The 19,604-nt window shown below is 37.7% G+C and overlaps 1 protein-coding gene across 1 annotated transcript in view; it reads left to right on the top strand.

Moving 5' to 3' along the window:
- ANKRD31 (ankyrin repeat domain 31) overlaps positions 1-19,604 on the top strand; it is a 133,943-nt gene that overhangs the window by 96,723 nt on the left and 17,616 nt on the right. The window contains exons 20-22 of the mRNA XM_058564112.1: positions 1,557-1,644; positions 5,266-5,362; positions 7,559-8,531. Coding sequence (XP_058420095.1) covers positions 1,557-1,644; positions 5,266-5,362; positions 7,559-8,531 — 1,158 coding nt within the window. The remainder of the gene's footprint in view (positions 1-1,556; positions 1,645-5,265; positions 5,363-7,558; positions 8,532-19,604) is intronic.

Genomic DNA, 19,604 nt, shown 5'->3' with positions numbered 1-19,604 from the left:
AGGGAGAGGATTAGCCTGGGCACAAATTCAGACCTTTAGTTTACTTTTATAACCATAGCCATTCAATGTAAAAAGAGATAAATCTTGTTTTGTTCGTTTGTTTTGCATATCTATATTTTATAGTTTGATGCATTTCATAAATGACAGCAGTGAGATTACTTTTCCACATAATTGGATGGTTTTATTACTGCACTTTCCATATCCCTTATGGGCACCAAAGTAAAATTTCAAAGCAACATACTTCAGAAGGCTTTGAGGGCCTACACGTTTTAAAAATGAATGTGTATTGAGAGTATATTAAAGGATATATAATATGAGTCAATCCAGCAGTTGTCATTTATTGAGCAACAACCATATATCCAACAATGTGGAAACCATACACAAATATCAAAGCCATGCTCCTGCCTGCCTACAAGATCTCATTATCTTGATGGAGAAACATGATGTACTAGACGTTATGTGTGTTACTGCTCAATTATGTAACACTGAAATTCTTAAGTAATTCTGAGAAAGGAGAAATTAGTATGGATTTGATTAGTCAGAGGTTTCATCTATGAGATGGGTTTTATATAATAATCAGTGTTCATTGAGCTCTTTGTGCTGGCACTCTTCTAAGCGTTTTACATGTGTTGCTCCCTTTAGGCAAGGAGAGGATAAGTAACCTGCTGGAGTCACCCAGCTTGGAAGAGATGGAGCCAGAATTCACACCCAGGCAGCTTGGGTACAGAGTCCACTCCACGACTCTGTCTCATAAGAAAGAGAGGGATCTGGACAGAGTAAATTGAAGGCATTCCAGACAGGAAGTTTAGTACTGACAAGGGGATGCAGAGGTGGTCTGAAATCACCTTTGTGAGTTTTTGAGAGAGTAGTGGTTTGTGTTTCTAAGATTATGTGTGAGATTTTTTGTGTGTGTGTGAGGAAGATCAGCCCTGAGCTAACATCTGATGCCAGTCCTCCTCTTTTTGCTGAGGAAGATTGGCCCTGGGCTGTCATCCGTGCCCATCTTCCTCTACTCCACATGGGTCGCCGCCACAGCATGGCTTGACGCGCAGTGTGTCAGTATGCGCCCGGAATCCGAACCTGGGGACCCCAGGCTGCCAAAGTGGAGCATGTGAACTTAACCGCTACGCCACCTGGCAGGCCCTGTGTGACATATTAATAGTGTGCAATGGGAGTCATAAAGCCTTAAAGTGAACTTGTTGCATGTATGTGACCTTTAAATACTGTGTGCTGAGCAGTTGTTGTTCTCCTAGACCTGTAAGTATAACAGAGGTCAGTGAGAAATTAGAATTCTTTACATGGTTGCTACTCTTACATTCTGTTTTCCAGAAGTAAATCTGCTACATAAATCAAGATATGTTTAAGTTTACTTTCTTTTTCAAAATGCAGCATACACAGTTAAGGTTAAGCAAAGCATAAGTACATTTTGAATGTAAAAGGAAATGAGCATTTTTAGCAGCACTTTCTTTAGCGCTTTTACTGTGCATTTGCCAATTGCATGTCAGAGAGAAACATCTATCTTCTTGTAATGAAGTTTTTAATATTTTTATTGACAGCATCAGACCATCAGTGCCATTCTACAGGATATAGAAGAAAAACAAGAAAATTTATTAGAGTTTGAAATAAGAACCCCCGAAGAGGCAGGTAAATGTGGATTCTAACTCAAGTTTATTTTGAATATCCAAGGTCATTGCTACCTCATCTTAAGGTACATGTTTATTTCAAAGCTCCCAGTGGCTGAAAAAGTGGTCTTTTTTCTTAATGCTGGAGTATTTAAAGTGCCAGGACTGATCATTAGAAGTCAGTGATGCAAACCTGTAGTTTGTGTAATTGTTGATAAAGATACTTCTAGACTCAAGGTGTAGCATGAGTAATTTGAGAGAGACTGAGAACCATGATCAGAGATAAACCACTACTGGTGATATGTTTACATGGAGATGTGACATAAAGTATAAGAGAGTGACTAGAGATGAGATTATGTTACTCCTCAGCTCCTCAGTTTCACCCAGCTATGGCAACCCTTAAAAGCAGATCAGAAGAGGAATGTGCATTGGTGACACAAGTAGAACAAATCCTCATAACTGTCAGATGAGCAGACAAACCAAGTGAGTGTCTCACTGCATAGATGTCTTCCTGTTTGCAAAACATTAGTGATTCAAAATAGGAAATTAGACTCTGATCCCTGACCTAATAATCTTACTTTCTCAAAACTTCAGTAAATATTTGCAAACCCTTGATAGCTCATAACTATGTTTTCTTGACTTATGATTTACAGGGTAGAAAGTCACTCCTGATAGATGCAGATCTGAATGTTAAAAGTAGTCAGCTAAAAATAAAGTAATTTAGGGGGCCAGCCCTGGTGGCCTAGTGGTTAAGTTCGGCATGCTCTGCGCGCTCTGCTTTAGCGGCCCAGGTTCAGTTCCAGGTCACGGACCTACGCCACTCATCTATCAGTGGCCATGCTGTGGCAGCAGCTCACATACAGAATAGAGGAGGACTGGCAACAGATGTTGTGCTGTGAAGATTCAGGGAGAATCTTCCTCAGCAAAAAATAAAAATAAAGTAATTTAAAATACCTCATCAGTCTTTTGTGTAGCAGGGTACAACTGTTAGTTCTTGTCTTGTCCTAGCTCATGTTGTGTAGCCTCTTTAAAAAATCATTTCTTCTTAAATTGTACCCATTCTGCTTTTCATCCTGGCCTAACACATGGTACATGTTATGTTTTGAGGAAAATAATATAAAATAACTCACACTCCCAAACAAATATGTATAGTTTGTATATTTTATTTAGTATTTATAATATTTTAAGCATCTTAGATGAATTTTCCAAGTTTATAATTTTTTCGTTATAAAAGACATATAGATGCACTTCAAAAAATAATAAAGAGGAAAAATTATGCTAAAATTACCTATTGTCTCATCACAATATTTTGATGTATTTGTTTACTTTTTTAGGGGGATACATAATTTTTTTCCTAAGAACATAGTTACAGGGCCGGCCCCGTGGCTTAGCGGTTAAGTGCGCACGCTCCGCTACTGGCGGCCCGGGTTCGGATCCTGGGCACACACCGACGCACTGCTTCTCCAGCCATGCTGAGGCCGCGTCCCACATACAGCAACTAGAAGGATGTGCAACTATGACGTACAACTATCTACTGGGGCTTTGGGGGAAAAAAGGAGGAGGATTGGCAATAGATGTTAGCTCAGAGCTGGTCTTCCTCAGCAAAAGGAGGAGGATTAGCACGGATGTTAGCTCAGGGCTGATCTTCCTCACAAAAAAAGAAAACATAAAAACATAGTTACACAATTATACCTCAATAAAATTGTTAAAAACATAGTTTGGATCATGCCAGATGTGCTATTTTTGCATTCTTTTTTCCCATAGCCATCATTCTCAGGGGTTACATAGTATTCTGTTCAATAAATGTTCCATAGTTTACTTAATTTTTCCCTTTTTGTTCAGCATTTACATTTTTCCAACTTTTTCCTCTTATGCTACAACACATAGCTTTTTGTGGATTTAGATTAGCTTCTTAGGAAAGATTAACAAAATTGTAATTATTGGGTCAAAAATATATAGACATTTTAAAATCTTTTGATTCATATTGATGAATTGGTTTCCTAAAGTATTATATAAGTATTATATACTAGTTTCACTTCCACCAATACGCATTAGTCTTTGTTCTTTACACTGCTAATAGCATCAGTATTTTCATTTAAAATAATTTTAGTAGTTTAGTAAGAAAAATGTGCCTCGTATTTATACTTGCCATATTGATTATTAGTGGTATTTTTTCACTGGTTTTATTTCCTATTTTGTGAATTGACTATTCCTGTTTGTCTATTAATAAATTGGAGCCATTTTATATAATCAAGTATATTGACCCGTTTTGTGCCATAACTTGCAAATAATTTTTTTGGCCACTTGACTGTCTTTTTATTTGTTACATGTTAGTTTGTGCTTAAATACATAAATTTTCAAATCCTGTAGAGTAAAAAGGATCAGCTTTTCCTTTGCTATTTCTTTTAATGCTTCTAAGTTTAGAAACTTTTCTCCCCTCCCCACCCCTAGGCTTTGCAATTTCGTTTTATTCTATTATAACCAATACAGTACATTGACTAATCAATGATCCCTTTATATTTGTCTCACTGCCCCTTTAAGGGAGGCAAGGTAGGGCAGTGGGACCCTAGAGTTCTAGGCTGGTGAGTAAGTCCTGACTGCGGTTGGCTCTGTTGCTTTTTGGCAGAAGTTTAAAACTCAGTCTCTTGACTTGAGAGCCTTTTTGCGGCTCTTCTGAAATTTCTACGTGGCTCTGTGATGTGGCAGTACACATTTTCCTTTCCCTGGCCCCTCTCAATCTCCTCTCAGCTTCTATTTTTTTCTGGTGTACTCCTTACACAGACTCTCACCCTCAGTAGAAGCCCTCATAGGCAGGATCACAGGGCAGGCTCCACACCAGGACTTCAGGATCCTGGCACCTCGGACCCATTGTTAGAAGGGAGGACAGTTAATTCCTGGCACAGTGGCAACTTTTTCTTTGCCCTGCTATGGAAGCTTCTTGCCCTTCAAGTTCTCAACCTCTAGATCTTCAGGGAAAAAGCCAGATGTGAGTCCATTATCACCTCGACTGAGAGTTATTACGTCTCAACAATCCTTTGAGAAAATGCTCTCAATAGGCTTGAGGTAAAGGGGAGAAACCCCCTCACCTCTCACTTTGGCTGCTCAGAATGAGATTTGCACCTAGTTAAGCCACAGCTCTAAAAAAATCCTGTTACATGGAGCCGGCCCCGTGGCTTAGCGGTTGGGTGCGTGCACTCCGCTGCTGGCGGCCCGGGTTCACATCCTGGGCACGCTCCGACACACTGCTTGTCTGGCCATGCTGAGGCCGCGTCCCACATACAGCAACTAGAAGGATGTGCAACAATGACGTACAACTATCTACTGGGGCTTTGGGGAAAAAAGAAAAGGAGGAGGATTGGTAATAGATGTTAGCTCAGAGCCGGTCTTCCTCAGCCAAAAGAGGAGGATTAGCATGGACGTTAGCTCAGGGCTGATCTTCCTCACACACACACACACAAAAAATCCTGTTACAAATTCACCGCCTCCGTATTCTAACACCTGTTATATCTTTGATCTGACTGGGAGATCCAAGAGTCATGAATCCCATTTTGTACAGGACTTACAGGCTAAGTCCTATGTGACCAAATTTAACATTTGTTATCTCTCAATTAACTGACTTCTTATTTTATTACCATATTTGTAGAACAATACATCGAAAAGATGTTGGAGATAAAAGAGGTTATGGATAACGTGCTTGCCAAACAGAAGGCAGAAAGGGATGATCTAGCTAAAAAATACAGGTGAGTGAAAAAAATGAGTGCTTTATTTACTCTCTTAACAACTTTCAAATATAAATACAGTATTATTACCTATAGTCACTATGCTATCTACATCCTCTTGACCTATTTATTTTATAACTGGATTTTTGTTATAACCACCTTATAACTCTTTTAACCACCTTCACCCGTTTCTCCCACCCTCCACCTCTAGCAACCACCAATCTATTCTCTATCTGTGAGTGAGATCATATGGTATTTGTCTTTCTCTCACTTATTTCACTTAGCATAATGCCCTCAAGGTCCATCCATGTTGTCACAAATGGCAGGATTTCCTTCTTATATGTGGCTGAGTAATTTTCCATTGTGTCTATATACCACATTTTCTTTATCCATTCATTCATAGTTGGACACTTAGGTTGTTTCCATATCTTGGCTATTGTAAATAATGCTGCAGCGAACATGGGATTGCAGATATGTTTCTGACCCTATTCTTTATTCACATGTAATTTTTCTCATTTTCCTTGTGTTCTTATAATCATTTGACGTCTATTGTATATTCAATTTTTTTCTGAACTTATTTAATAATGTTTTCTATTTTTATTTATAAATCTCCTATCTTTTATTCCCATTTTGCTTTTCTCTCTGGTGAATATCATAAATTCCTTTCTGTTTCCTATTTTCTGTCAGTATAAAGCAAGTGAGCTTATAGGTGGGTAATTGACTACAGGATATTTTCTCGGGGACTTTGGAAAAGGCTGGCTTCAATTTTCCTTTATGTCCTGTGATTAACATTACATCTAGAATTTTGGGAAGTTCCTAATGAGTTAGGGTTTCAGGTGTGCAAATCCTTGTTAATATTGCTATACAACTTAAAATCTTGTAATCTAAAGAGCTCTTTCATTCTCTGTCTGAACTCTGTTTCACATAGTCTTAAATGTGATGTTATTTTTTCCTTTTTTGTTTCTCTTCTATCCAGCTTCTTGCATTTTATGCCACCAGTTGTTTGCTAATCTGATTTCTTCTTGCTGCTTCTTTCCCTTACATCTACTACTCGCTTTAACACCCAGTCTGCCTGGAGTTCAGTACAACAACTCTCAACTGTGATAGGAGAAAGAGATAGCTATATTCTTGCTTCCCCTTGAAACAGCTGCTCTTAAAGGGTGGTCCCTGAGGGTTCCTGAGACCATTCAGGGGGTTCATGAAGTCAAGACTTTTTTTATAATAGTATTAAGATGTTATTGCTTTTTTTGCTGTTATTCTTTCATGAGTGTACAGTGGAATTTTCTAGAGGTCACATGATGTGTGATGATATCATCACTCTGGTAGCTAATGGAATGTGTGCTTGTGTATTCTTGTGTTTTAAAAGTGCTCAGTTTTATTTTCTAAACCAGTAAATATTGATAGATATAACCCATATAAACTAACGTTCTTTGGGTTCCTCAATAATTTTTAAGAGTATAAATAAGTCCTGAGACCAGAAAGTTTGAGAAGCATTGGAAACAAAGTGTCCAGTATCCTGAAGGTCAGTGTAGAATAGGTGGTGTAACCAAGAGCAGGGGTGTGGATATGAGCCGTTTCCTCCCACTTGGTCCTGAAGCCCCTGAGAGATTTGGTTTGGGGAAGGAACGCAGGATAATGCTTGTCTGGGTGGTCCCCTGGACTGGAAAGTGCCTCAGTACAGGTTCAAAGTATAATCACAGTAATGACTGGATGAACTGACATTTCTCAGGTCTAGCTCAGGTATAGAAATACACAGAACAGTCGCACTCCTCCACAGCTAAGGGAACTTGAGTGGAACTTTACTCCCGAATTTTACTTACTTCCTGATGCATCTTTTCATTGTAAACAGGTCAGCAAACTCCAAACATAAAGAATGGTGTTCCTCCTCAGTGATCAATTGCTGCCTTCCAACTAAAGGACTAGTAGATATCTAGATAGACAACCCAAGTTTTGGTTCTCTTTTAGGGTTGACTCACAACTGATAATGATAGGAATGTAAATGGAATTTACATTACATTTCAGGAATCACCTCCTGAAAAAGGCAAACTCACCTTAAGAGTCAGTTTCCTCTCAAAGGAAATACATTGCAAAGATAGACTCTTGTGTACTTTGAGCTGATTAAATCTAAATTGAGACAAAGTATCTTTAAAATCTAAATGACTGCTAGAAAAGGTTTTCTACTGTGTGTATTTTTGTTTCTTTCTGTTTCTTCTGTAGGGTCTCCACAGAATCATTTAAGCAGGGAGTCCTGAGGGAGCAGCTGGCCAGCTTGGCCACAAGACAGAAGAGCCTTTTGGTTGTGGCCAAAAAACAGAAAAAAATAAGCCAGAAAATTCAAAACTATAAGAACGTAACATCTTTGTCTGGTCTTAGTTTGAGGAAGCTGCCGTCCAGCTCAGAAATCTGTAGTGAAAATGACAACCAGGAGCTTACCAGTCTGGAAAATTCAGTGCAGCCTCAACCAGGTTCACTGTCTCCTGTCAGCCTTGTTTGTGGAAGCGTGCAGCAAACACACTTGTCTCTGGAAACGTGGAACGACAGCCAAAATACCAACACTCGTCTCAATTTAGAGACAGTGAGAAGGGAAGAATTTTCTGGAAATGAGCTGAATTCTAAACAAAATGTCACTGACTGTACTTTAGGTGGGTTATCAAAATCCAGATATTCATATGGCACTAAGAAGATTAAATTACCATCCCAGCCTGTTGCTTTTACTGCTCAGGCAGAATATTCACAAAAAGAAAATGACCTTACAGAAACTACAGCCAAAGGCTGTGAATCCTGTGGTCCGTCAGCAGTAACTGGCACATTAAATATTTCAGAAACCACAAATGTATTTGCCCAAAATGATGCCCATCCATCAACTGTTATTTGTGATCAGGCTCTTTCCAATTGTTATCCAAAAAGAGGAAATAGGAAAACAGCTTCCCAGCAGCCCTCAAGGGGGGCATCAGACTCCTTAGGCAGTGATACTGGGCATCAGATGAAACCTTGTCTTAAGAAATCAGCTTTTGCTGTTCCACGTGCAAACGACAGTCAGAGCTCCTCCTCTGGGTCTGGCCATCAACATACCGTAAAGAAGCCTTTAAACTACAGCACAGCTCCTAAAAAGAAATGTATGCAGATAAAGGATCTGATATTACTAGGAAGAATCAATCCAGGAAATAACATTCTGGAATTCAAAACACAGGTATCCTATGATTTTTTTCCTCTAAAATCATGTACATTTTGGGGGCTGGCCCCGTGGCTTAGCGGTGAAGTGCGCGCGCTCTGCTACTTGGCGGCCCGGGTTCGGATCCCGGGCGCGCGCCGACGCGCTGCTTCTCCGGCCATGCTGAGGCCGCGTCCCACATACAGCAACTAGACGGATGTGCAACTGTGACATACAACTATCTGCTGGGGCTTGGGGCGGGGGGTGGAAAGGAAGAGTATTGGCAATAGATGTTAGCTCAGAGCTGGTCTTCCTCAGCAAAAAGAGGAGAATTAGCACAGATGTTAGCTCAGGACTGATCTTTCTCACACACACACACAAAAAATCATGTACATTTTATAAATAAGTGAGTAAATGTTGCTGTCACACAGTGTAGGCATTTAGCTCTGATTAGGGAAATAGGGTTTGGGCTGGGCTTCTTGAATGGAGGGCCATAACCATTGTCTTAGCAAGTGAAATCATGCTTCTGGAATTGCCCTATACATTTTAGTCACAATCACCTTTAGGCTCTCAAACCAGATTAGTCAATTATATCACACCAGGAAGGATTTAAAAACAAGATATAAATAATAAATTAGAGCTGTCTTTGGTTCCAAAGTTTTGAGAACTACCAGTTCACTGGTAAAGCTTCCCCTAATAAGGGATAAGTATAAATTCATCTTCTGTAGAAGCTCAATTTAGAAACAAAAAGTGACTTGGAGTTTGGGTAAATCTGAATCAATTAAAACAATGTCACATATGCGTAAAAGTAGAGGAGGAAAAAAAATCTTCTGCTACAAATGTCTACAAAAGAGGCTTCGAAAGGAAGCCCCTTTCCCCACATTCACCTCTTGAGAGAGGAATTCAGAGTGGTAAAGATTGCAGAGTCCTGGAGTGCTTCTTTGCTTATGAACTGATCCAACAAAAATCAATCCAGGCTAACTGGAATTTAATCTGAATGACCCCTGTTTCTAACTGTTTCCATTTCTGGATAACAGGGCTTTTCCTAGTTAATAAGCTTTACTTAGGAGCAAGAAAATTTGTAATTTGAAAGCTCTAAACTGTAGTTTAAAGACCAAATTAGTAGCTTGATCTCTGATCCCTCGACGTTCCTGTTTGCCTGCCTGTCAACCAATTTATTGCTAAGTAGTACCTACCTCAGATCAGCTAAAGCAACTCAAATTTTAGTTAGTAAATTGGTTACATTAACTCAAATTTTGACAGTTTTGGTTACTTCTCTGGATCAGCTATAATAAAATTCTAATATAACTTTTCATATTTCAGCTATTTATTTCTTTACCAGCTTTACTGAGATATAATTGACATACAATACACTACACATATTTAAAGTATACAATTTGGGCCGGCCCCGTGGCTTAGCGGTTAAGTACGCACGCTCCGCTATTGGCGGCCCGGGTTCGGATCCTGGGCGCGCACTGATGCACCAGCACTCCGGCCATGCTGAGGCCGCGTCCCACATACAGCAACCAGAAGGATGTGCAACTATGACATACAACTATCTACTGGGGCTTTGGGGGGGAAAAAAAAGGGAGGAGGATTGGCAACAGATGTTAGCTCAGAGCCAGTCTTCCTCAGCAAAAAGAGGAGGATTAGCATGGATGTTAGCTCAGGGCTGATCTTCCTCACAAAAAAATAAAAAAATAAATATACAATTTGACAAATGTTGACATATGTATACATCTGGGAAACAATGACCACAAACAAGATAATGAACATATCCATCACCCCCAAAAGTTTCTTTGTGCCCTTTTGTACACCTCCTTCTTACCCCTCCCTTTCTGTGCCAATCTCCAGACAGTTACTGGTCTGCTTTCTGTCCCTATGCATTAGTTTGCATTTCCAAGAATTCTGTATAAGTGGAATTATACCATATGTATTCATTTTTCTCTGAGCATAATTAGTTGAGATTCTTCCTTGTTGTAGCGTGTATCAGTAGCTCATTCCTTTTTTATTACTGAGTATTGGTCCTTTGTATGTATACTACAGTTTGTTTATCAGTTCATTCATGATAGACATTTAGGTTGTTTCCAGTTGTTGGCTGTTACAAATAAAGCTACTATGAACATTGAAGGACAAGTTTTAGTATGACATAGGCTTTCATTTTTCTTGGGTAAATGCCTAGAAGTGGAGTGGCTGGGACACGTATATATTTAACTTTTTAAGAAACTGCCTAAGTTGTTTGTAACATTTTACATTCCCACCAGCTGTGTACGCGAATTCTAGTTCCTCCACATTCTTCCTTAGTCAACACTTAGTATGATCAGCCTTTTCATTTTAGCCATGCTAACATGTAGTGTAGATGTATGTATATATGTAATACATGTGTATAATAGTTTATCATTGTGGTTTTAATTTGCATTTCCTAATGATTAATCATGTTGAGCATCTTTTCATGTGCTATTTGCCGTGCATATTTATTCTTTGGTGAAGTATATGTTCATGTCTTTTGCCCTTTTCTTATTGGTTGCTTGTTTTCTTGTTGAGTTTTGAGAGTTTTTTAAAAAATATATTTTGGATCTAAGTCTTTATCAAACATATACTTTGCCAATATTTTCTCCTGGTCTGTGGCTTGTCTTTTCATTCTCTCAACATTGTCTTGTAAAGAACAGAGAACAGAAGTTTTAAATTTTGATGTAGTCCAATTTATCCTTTTGCTCTTTTATTGATTATGTTTTTAGTATCATATCTAAGAATTCTTTATCTAACTCAAGGTCACAAAGATTTTTCTCCTGTTTTCTTCTAGAATTTTTATAGTTTTTAGGTTTACGTTTAAGTCTATGATCCAGGGTGTTTTGTGTGTGTGTGTGTGTGTGAGGAAGATTAGCCCTGGGCTAACATCCGTGCCCATCTTCCTCTACTTTGTATGGGACACCACCACAGCATGGCTTGACAAATGGTACATCAGTCCATGCCCAGGATCTGAACCTGCGAACCCCAGGCTGCCAAAGCAGAGCACACGAACTCAACCACTATGCCACTGGGCTAGCCCCCTATGATCCAGTTTTTAATTAATATTTGTATATGGTACAAAGTAGGATCCCCATTCATATTTTTGAATTTGGATATCCAGTTCTTCCAGCAGCGTGTGTTGAAAAAAGTACCCTCTGTTGAATTGCCTTTACACCTTTCTAGAAAATCACTTGTCTATATATATGCCTATTTCTGGACTCTCTATTCTTTTTCTTTGATCTATTTGTCTATCTTTCCATCAATGCTGTTTTGATTATTGCAGCTGTATAATAAGTCTTGAGATAGGGTGGCGTTAGTCTTCCGATTAGTTAGTTCTCCTTTTTCAAAAGTGTTTTGGCTATTCTAGGTTATATGTAATCCCATATGAATTTTAGAGTGAGTTTGTCAATTTCTTTTTTAAAAATGGCTGCTGTTATTCTATTCAGTTTATAGATTAATTTTGGAACAAATTACGTCTTAGCAATATTGAGTTGTCCAACCCATGAACATGGTATAACTCTCCATTTATTTACATCTTCTTTGATTTTTTCTCAGCAATGTAGGAGTTAGTATTACAGGTCTTTCAAATCTTTTATCAGATTTATCCCTAAGAATTTCATATTTTTGATAGTTTTTTAAATGTCAGTTTTTGTTTATTGCTAACAGGTAGAAGTACAATTGATTTTTGTATTTTGAGATCTTATCCTACAACCTTGCTAAACTTATTTATTAGTTCTGTTAAATTTTTAGAGATTCCTTTGGATTTTCTATATAGGTGATTATGTTGTCTATGAATAAAGACAACTTTACTTCTTTCTTTCCAATACAAATGCTTTTTACTTATTTATTGATTTTTGCTGACTGCACTGGCTAAAACGTCTACTACAATGTTGAAATAAAATGGTGAGATCAAAATTCTGTTCTTTCCCTAGAAGACTACTTTTCTTAGGGAGAAAAAATTCAGTCTTTCACTATTAAGTATGATGTTAGCTGTAGGTTTTTTCATAGATGCCTTTTATCAGGCTGAGGAAGTTCTCTTCTATTCCTAATTTCTTGAGTGTTTTTATCATGAAAGGATATTGGATTTTGCCAAATGCTCTTTCTTCATCTATTGAGATGATCATGTGGTTTTTGTTTTTTTTCTATTGAGATGGTGTATAATATTAATTTATTTTTGGATGCTAAACCAACCTTCCGTTCCTGTGAAAGTGGATGAACCTCACTTGGTCATGGTATATAATTCTTTTTATATGTTACTGGATTCAGTTTTCTAGTATTTCATTGAGGATTTTTACACCCATATTCATTAAAGATATTGGTCTGTAGTTTTCTTATGTTGTCTTTCTCTGGTTTGGGTATTAGGATAATACTGGTCTCACAGAATGAGTTCAAAAGTGTTTCCTCTTCTGTTTTTTGGAAGAGTTTGTGAGTTGGTATTGTCTTCTTCAAATGTTTGGTAGTAATCAGCAGTGAAGCCATCTTTACCTGGGCTTTTTCTTTGTGGGTAGTTCTTGAGTATTAATTCGTTTTCTTTACTTATTATGTGTTTTTTCAGATTGTCTATTCTTGAATCGGTTTTGGTAGTTTTTATCTTTCTGGGAATTTATTTCATCTAATTTATGTAATTTTTTGACATACAGTTATTCAGTTTCTCTTGTAGTCCTGTTTATTTCTGTAAGGTCAGTAGTAGTGTCCCCATTTTCGTTTGTGATCTTAGTAATTTGTCTTCTCACTTGTGTTTCTTGGTCAGTCTAGCTAAAAGTTGGTCAATTTTGTTAATCTTTTCAAAGAACCAACTTTTGATTTTGTTGATCTTCTCTATTTTTTTCTCTTGCCTATTTTATTTATTTCCACTCCAGTGTTTATTATTTCCTTCCTTCTGCTTGCTTTGGGTTTAGTTTGTTCTTTTCTTCCCAGTGTCTTTGGTATAAGCTTAGGTTATTGATTTGAGATCATTCTTCTTTTTTAATATAGGCGTTTACAGCTATAAATATCCCTCTAACTCATTGCTTTTGCTGCATCTCATAAGTTTCAATATGTTGTGTCTTCATTTTCATTTATCTCAAAGTATTTTCTAATTTGCCTTTTGCTTGCTTCTTTAACCCACTGGTTATTTAGGAGTGTGTTGTTTGAGTTTCACATAATTGTGAGTTTCACATTTCTTTTTCTGTTGTTAATTTTTAATTTTATTCTATTGCAATTAGAGAACATACTTTGTATTATTTCAGTCTTTTTAAATTTTTTGAGATTTATTTTGTGGTTTAGCCTAGCATATGGCTATCCTGGAGAATGTTCCACATGCACTTGAGAAGAATGTATATTCTCCTGTCATTAGGAGTAGTTTTCTAGAGATGCCTGTTAGCTCTAGTTGATTTATAGCATTGCTCAAGTTTTCTCATTTCTCGTTGATCTTCTGCCTGTTTGTTCTACACCTTATTGAAAGTGGAGTATTGAAGTCTCTGTTATTGTTGAATTGTCCGTTTCACTCTTCATTTCTGTTAATTTTTGCTTCATGCATTTTGGTGCTCATTTATTAGGTGCATGTGTGTTTATAATTGTTATATGTTCCTGAAGCATTAACCCTCTTATTATAAAATGTCCCTTATCTTTAGTAATTTTTTTTTTGTTTTAAAGTCTATTTTGTCTGATATTAGTATAGCTTGCTCCAGTTTTCTTGTGGTTGCTGTTTGCATGATATATCTTTCTCCATCCTTTTACAGTCATGCACCACATAATGACGTTTCAGTCAATGAGGGACCACATATACAACAGTGGTCCCATAAGATTAGTACCATATAGCCTAGGTGTGTGGTAGGCTATACTATCTATATTTGTGTAAGTATACTGTATGATGTTCACACAATGACAAAATCACCTAACAATGCATTTCTCAGACTGTATCCCTGTTGTTAAGCAATGCATGACTGTACTTTAAATTTACTTGTGTCTTTGAATTTAGTCTGTTTCCTGTATGCAGCATGTAGCTGGATCTTGTTTTTTCAACCCAGTCTGACCATCTCTGCCTTTTGATTAGGCTTTTTAATGTATTCATATTTAATGTTATTATTAATATTGTTGGATTTATATACTTTTTGTTTTCAGTATGTCTCATGTCTTTTTTGTTCCTCTCTACTTCCTTGATTGCTTTCTTTTGCATTAAGTGAATATTTTCCAGTGTAGCATTTTAGTTTCTTTAATGACTTTTTTCACCATATTTTTTTAGTTAATCCATAGCAGTTGCTCTAGGACTTAAAATCTATCTTCACTTATCAGAATCAGCTTCAGATTTATACTAACTTAATTCTAGTGAGATAAAGAAACATAACTCCTACATAGCTCTCTCCCCTTTATCCCCTTTATGTGATGTTATCATTATACATATTATGTGTATAAATGTTATAAACTCAACAATTAATTGTTATAATTATTCTTAAAATTTTGTGATTTGTAAAGAAACTATGGAGAAGAAAGGAGAGCAAGTATATATAGCTTTTGTTATATTAACCTTCTTCTTTATTCTTTCTGGTTCTCTTCACTTGTTCCTGTGGATTTGAGTTACCATCTGGAGTCATTTCCCTAGCGCAATAAAACTTTGTTCTCACCCGCCTCCTTTGTGCTATTTGCAGATATATACAGTGTATACCTGTTGTTTTGTACAGTTGTTTTTAAAATCAGTTAAGAGAAGAAAAGAGGAGAAATATTCATTTATGCTATCTTTTATAATACATAATGACCTTTACTGATGCTCTTTGTTTTTCCATGTGGATTCATATACCATTGGAGTCACTTGCTTTCAACCTGAAGAACTTCCTTTAGTATTTCTTGTAAGGCGGATCTCCTAGCAACAAAATCTCTCAGTTTTTGTTTATCTGGAAATGTCTTTCTTTCACCTTCGTTTTTGAGAGATAGCTTTGCTGGATGTAGGAATCTTGGTTGACAGTTTTTTCTTTGTACACTTTGAGTATGTTATTTCACTGCTTCTAGTCTCCATCGTTTCTGATAAGAAGCCAGCTATTAATCTTCTTGGGGTTCCCTTGTAAGTGATGAGTCAATTTTCTCTTGCTTCTTTCAATATTTTCTCATTGTCTTTGACTTTCAGCATGTCTTACTATGTATCTGTTTATGGATGGCTTTGTGTTTATCCTACGTGGAAGTCATTGAGCCTCCTGAATGTGTCGATTGATGTTTTTCAATACATTTGGAAAGTTTTTAGCCATTATTTCTTCAAGTATTTTTTCTGCTCCTTTCTCTTGCCCATCCTTCTGGTACTCCCGTTATGTATATGTTGGTGTGCTTAATGGTGTTCCATATTTCTCTGAGGCTTTTTCATTTTTCTTCGTTCTTTTTTCTCTCTGTTCTTCAGCTTGCATAATCTCTATTGATCTCTCTTCAAGTTTACTAATTCTTTCTTCTGACATTTAAATCTGTAGAGCCCATCTAGTAAATTTTTCATTTCAGTTATTGTAGTTTTCAACTCCATAACTTTTTTTTATTGTGGTAACATTGGTTTATAACATTATAAATCTCAGACATACATCATTATATTTCGATTTCTATATAGATTACATCATGTTCACCACCCAAAGACTAATTACAGTCTATCACCATACACATGTGCCTAATCATCCCTTTCTCCTCCCTCCCCCCTTCTCCTCTGGTAACCACCAGTCCAATCTGTATCTCTGTGTAATTGTTTTTTGTTGTTTTTATCTTCTACTTTTGAGTGAGATTATACGGTATTTGACTTTCTCCCTCTGACTTATTTCACTTAGCATAATACCCTCAACGTCTGTCCATGTTGTCACAAATGGTCAGATTTCATTGTTTTTTATGGCTGAGTAGTATTCCATTGCGTATATATGCTATATCTTCTTTATCCATTCATCCCTTGATGGGCATCTATGTTGCTTCCAGGTATTGGCTGTTGTGAATAATGCTTTGGATTGCTCCCAGGCAGCCATGAAGCACTGCAGCTTGCAAAGATGGCTTTTTTCCCTCTCCAGAAAGGAATTTCTGCTTCTTCCATCTCAGTCAGGACTGTCTCTTGTTGCAGGGGTTCTTTTTGTCCAGTTTTCGCTTCTCTCTCAGGAGTAATTGTTCCAAGAGTAGCTGTGAATTTGTTGTGTTCGTGGGAGGAGGTTAGTTCACAGTCCGGCTACACCGCCATCTTGACACCAACCACAACTCCATAACTTCTGTTTGGTTCTTTTTTATAAATTGTCTGTTTATTGATAACCTGTATTTGATATGAGATTGTCATCATACCTTCCTTTACTTCTTTAACTATGGTTTCCTTTAGTTCTCTGAATATAATTTTAGTGGCTATTTTGAAGTCTTTGTTAAATCCAACATCTGGTCATTCTCACAGGCAATTTCTTTTGCTTTCTGTTTGTTTATTTTGGTGTATGTGGCATACTTCCCTGTTTGTTTGCATGTCTCATAATTTTTATTGGAATTGGACATTTTAGATATTTTAGAATAGATAATATATTGTAGCAACTCTGTGTACTGATCCCCACCTTCTCTTAGGCTTGTTATTGTTATGTGCCTGTCTGTCTAGTTACTGGCCGGATTGTTTTAGTGAAGGCTGTTTTTCCCCACGGTAGTGTTAAACTTCTGATATTGCACCACGTGGACTGAAGCCTTGGCGGGGCTCTTTGTCTCTTTGCCTGGCCATACCCAGCTGTTAAGCTCCACTTATTGCCGGTTGATTTTTCTATTGTTTTCAACAATGACTTGGGGCATAAGTTGCTCTACAGACTAATCCAATCAAATGTGTGTTTCTTTGAAGGGATAGTTCCCAAGGTCAGTGTTTGAGATTTATTCTGACCCTAGGAAGTCTCTTCCCTGCTGTCTCTTTTCCCATTTCCCTCCTGAAAACTAGCCAGCTTACAGTTTAGCCTATATCTCCAATGAACTACCAATTTATTTTCAGCTCCCTTTCACCATCATCTCTACTGTTTTTAAGAGTGCCCTTGAACTCGAACTTCTCCATGTTCTGTTGCAAATGAAGTCATTTCCTTTGGGAGGATATTAGGAGCTATCTGTTTTAAGCCTTGCTTCTTTTCCCAGGCAAAATCTCTGTGCCATGGCTCTGGAGCTGGGATTAGGACATGGCAACTTCTCTCTGAATGACACCCCTCCTTTGGCAGCTGAGCATTCGGTATAGGGGGGCACAGTAGTCTCATGCCTTTTCAGCTTGCCTCTCCTGGCATGAAACAACCAGCTTACAGGGCAGGGTGAGGGTGATTGGGGTCCCAGTTGTCTCAGTGGCACCATGCCAAAGGTAGAGCTCTGTCTCAGGAGTGCAGGCTAGGCAGAAGAAGGGAGCCCCCACCTCTTGGCTGTACTCACCCACAATTTAGCCTTGGCAACAGATGGCCCAGGGAATGATGAGAAATGCTGATGTCTTGCCCCTTCCAAAAAGGTAGACCTCTGACTGGGAGCTATAGGAGGAGAGAGCCCTGTGTTCTTGGCTGCAGAAGTCTGAAGTGGAGTCTCTACCTCACTGAGTAGATCCTGATTTTCGTTTGCTATTGTTTTTCTTTTGCCTGGAGGACTCCCTTTAACATTTCTTGTATTGCAGGTCTGTTGATAATGAATCTTTTGACTTTTGCATGTCTGAAAGAGTTTATTTCACCTTCATTTTTGAAAGATATTTTTGCTAGGTATAGAATTCTAGGTTAGAAGGTTTTTTCTTTGAGTACTTTAAAGATGCTGCTCCACTGTCTTTTTGCTTGTGTTGTTTCCAACAAGAAATGTACTGTTGTTCTTAACTTGGTTCCTCTCTAAGTCATGGGTCTTTTTTCCTTCTGGCTGGGAAAAGAACCACGTGAAAGCATTAGAGTTAATGGCACCTGGCATTCTCAAAAAGCAGAAATAGTGCCTGTTCCCAACAGTTAGACCTGAAAAACTTCAAAACTGATGGGGCATTGGCTGGGTACAAAGAAGAGTCTTGCCTCAGGAGTGGGCAATAATTAGCCCCCGCCCAAAATCTCCTTTGAAGATTTTCTCTTTGTCTCTGATTTTAAGCAATTTTGATTATAATGAGCATTGGTATAATTTTTTTTCATGTTTCTCATGCTTAGGGTTTGTTGAACTTCTTGAATCTCGGGTTTCAAATTTGAATCTCAAATTTGGAAAAATTTGAGCCATTATTTCTTAAAATAATTTTTCTTCCCTTCCTTCCTTTTTGAACTCCAATTACACACGTATTAGGTTGCTTGAAGTCATTCCACAGCTCACTGATGATCTGTTAGTTTTTTTTAATTCTCTTTTCTCTGTGTTTCATTTTGTGCAGTTCCTGTTGCTGTCTTTGAATTCTCTATTTTTGTTTACAATGTCGGATCTATTGTTACCAGTGTGTTTTTCATCTCACACATTGTAGTTTTTGTCTCTAGAAGTTTGATTTGAGTCTTTTTTTAATATCTTCCGTGTTTCCACATAACTTTTGAACATGTGGAATATGATTATAATTTATAATAACTATTTAATGTCCTTATCCTCTTAACTCTGACATCTTTATCGGTTCGATCATCTTCAACTGATTGCTTTATCTCCTCTGAATAGGTTGTATTCTTGCTTCTTTCCAGGCCTTTTAATTTTTTATTGGATCTCACACATTGTGAAATTCACCTTGTTTGATGCGGGATATTTTTGTATTCTTATAAATATTTTGGAGATTTATTCTAGGATGCAGTTAAGTTACTTGGAAATAATTTGATCCTTTTTGGGTCTTGCTTTTAAGATTTGTTAGACAGGATTTGAGCAGATTTCAGTCTAGGGCTAATAATTGCCCACTTCTGAGGCAAGACTCTTCTGTGTACCCTGCCAATGCCCCATCAGTTTTGAGGTTTTCCCCGTCTTGCTCTTGGGAACAGGCACTATTTCTGCCCTTCAAGAATGCCAGGTGCCACTATTGCTAGTCCTTTCAGGTGGTTGTTTTTCCAGCTTTGAGTAATTTCCTCACACACATGGCCAGTCACTACTCAGCTGAATGCTTACAGAGGACCATCTGAAGATCTGCAGAGTTCTCTCTGTATTTCTCTCTTCTTCAGTGCCCTGTCCTACAAACTTTAGCTGCCGTGCCTCCCTAGACTCTGC

This window comes from Diceros bicornis, chromosome 1 (assembly GCF_020826845.1).
Source record: "Diceros bicornis minor isolate mBicDic1 chromosome 1, mDicBic1.mat.cur, whole genome shotgun sequence".
NCBI classification, from domain to species: Eukaryota; Metazoa; Chordata; class Mammalia; order Perissodactyla; family Rhinocerotidae; genus Diceros; species Diceros bicornis.
The sequence above is the reverse complement of the archived record's forward strand: the minus strand, read 5'-3'. Positions and strand labels throughout refer to the sequence as shown.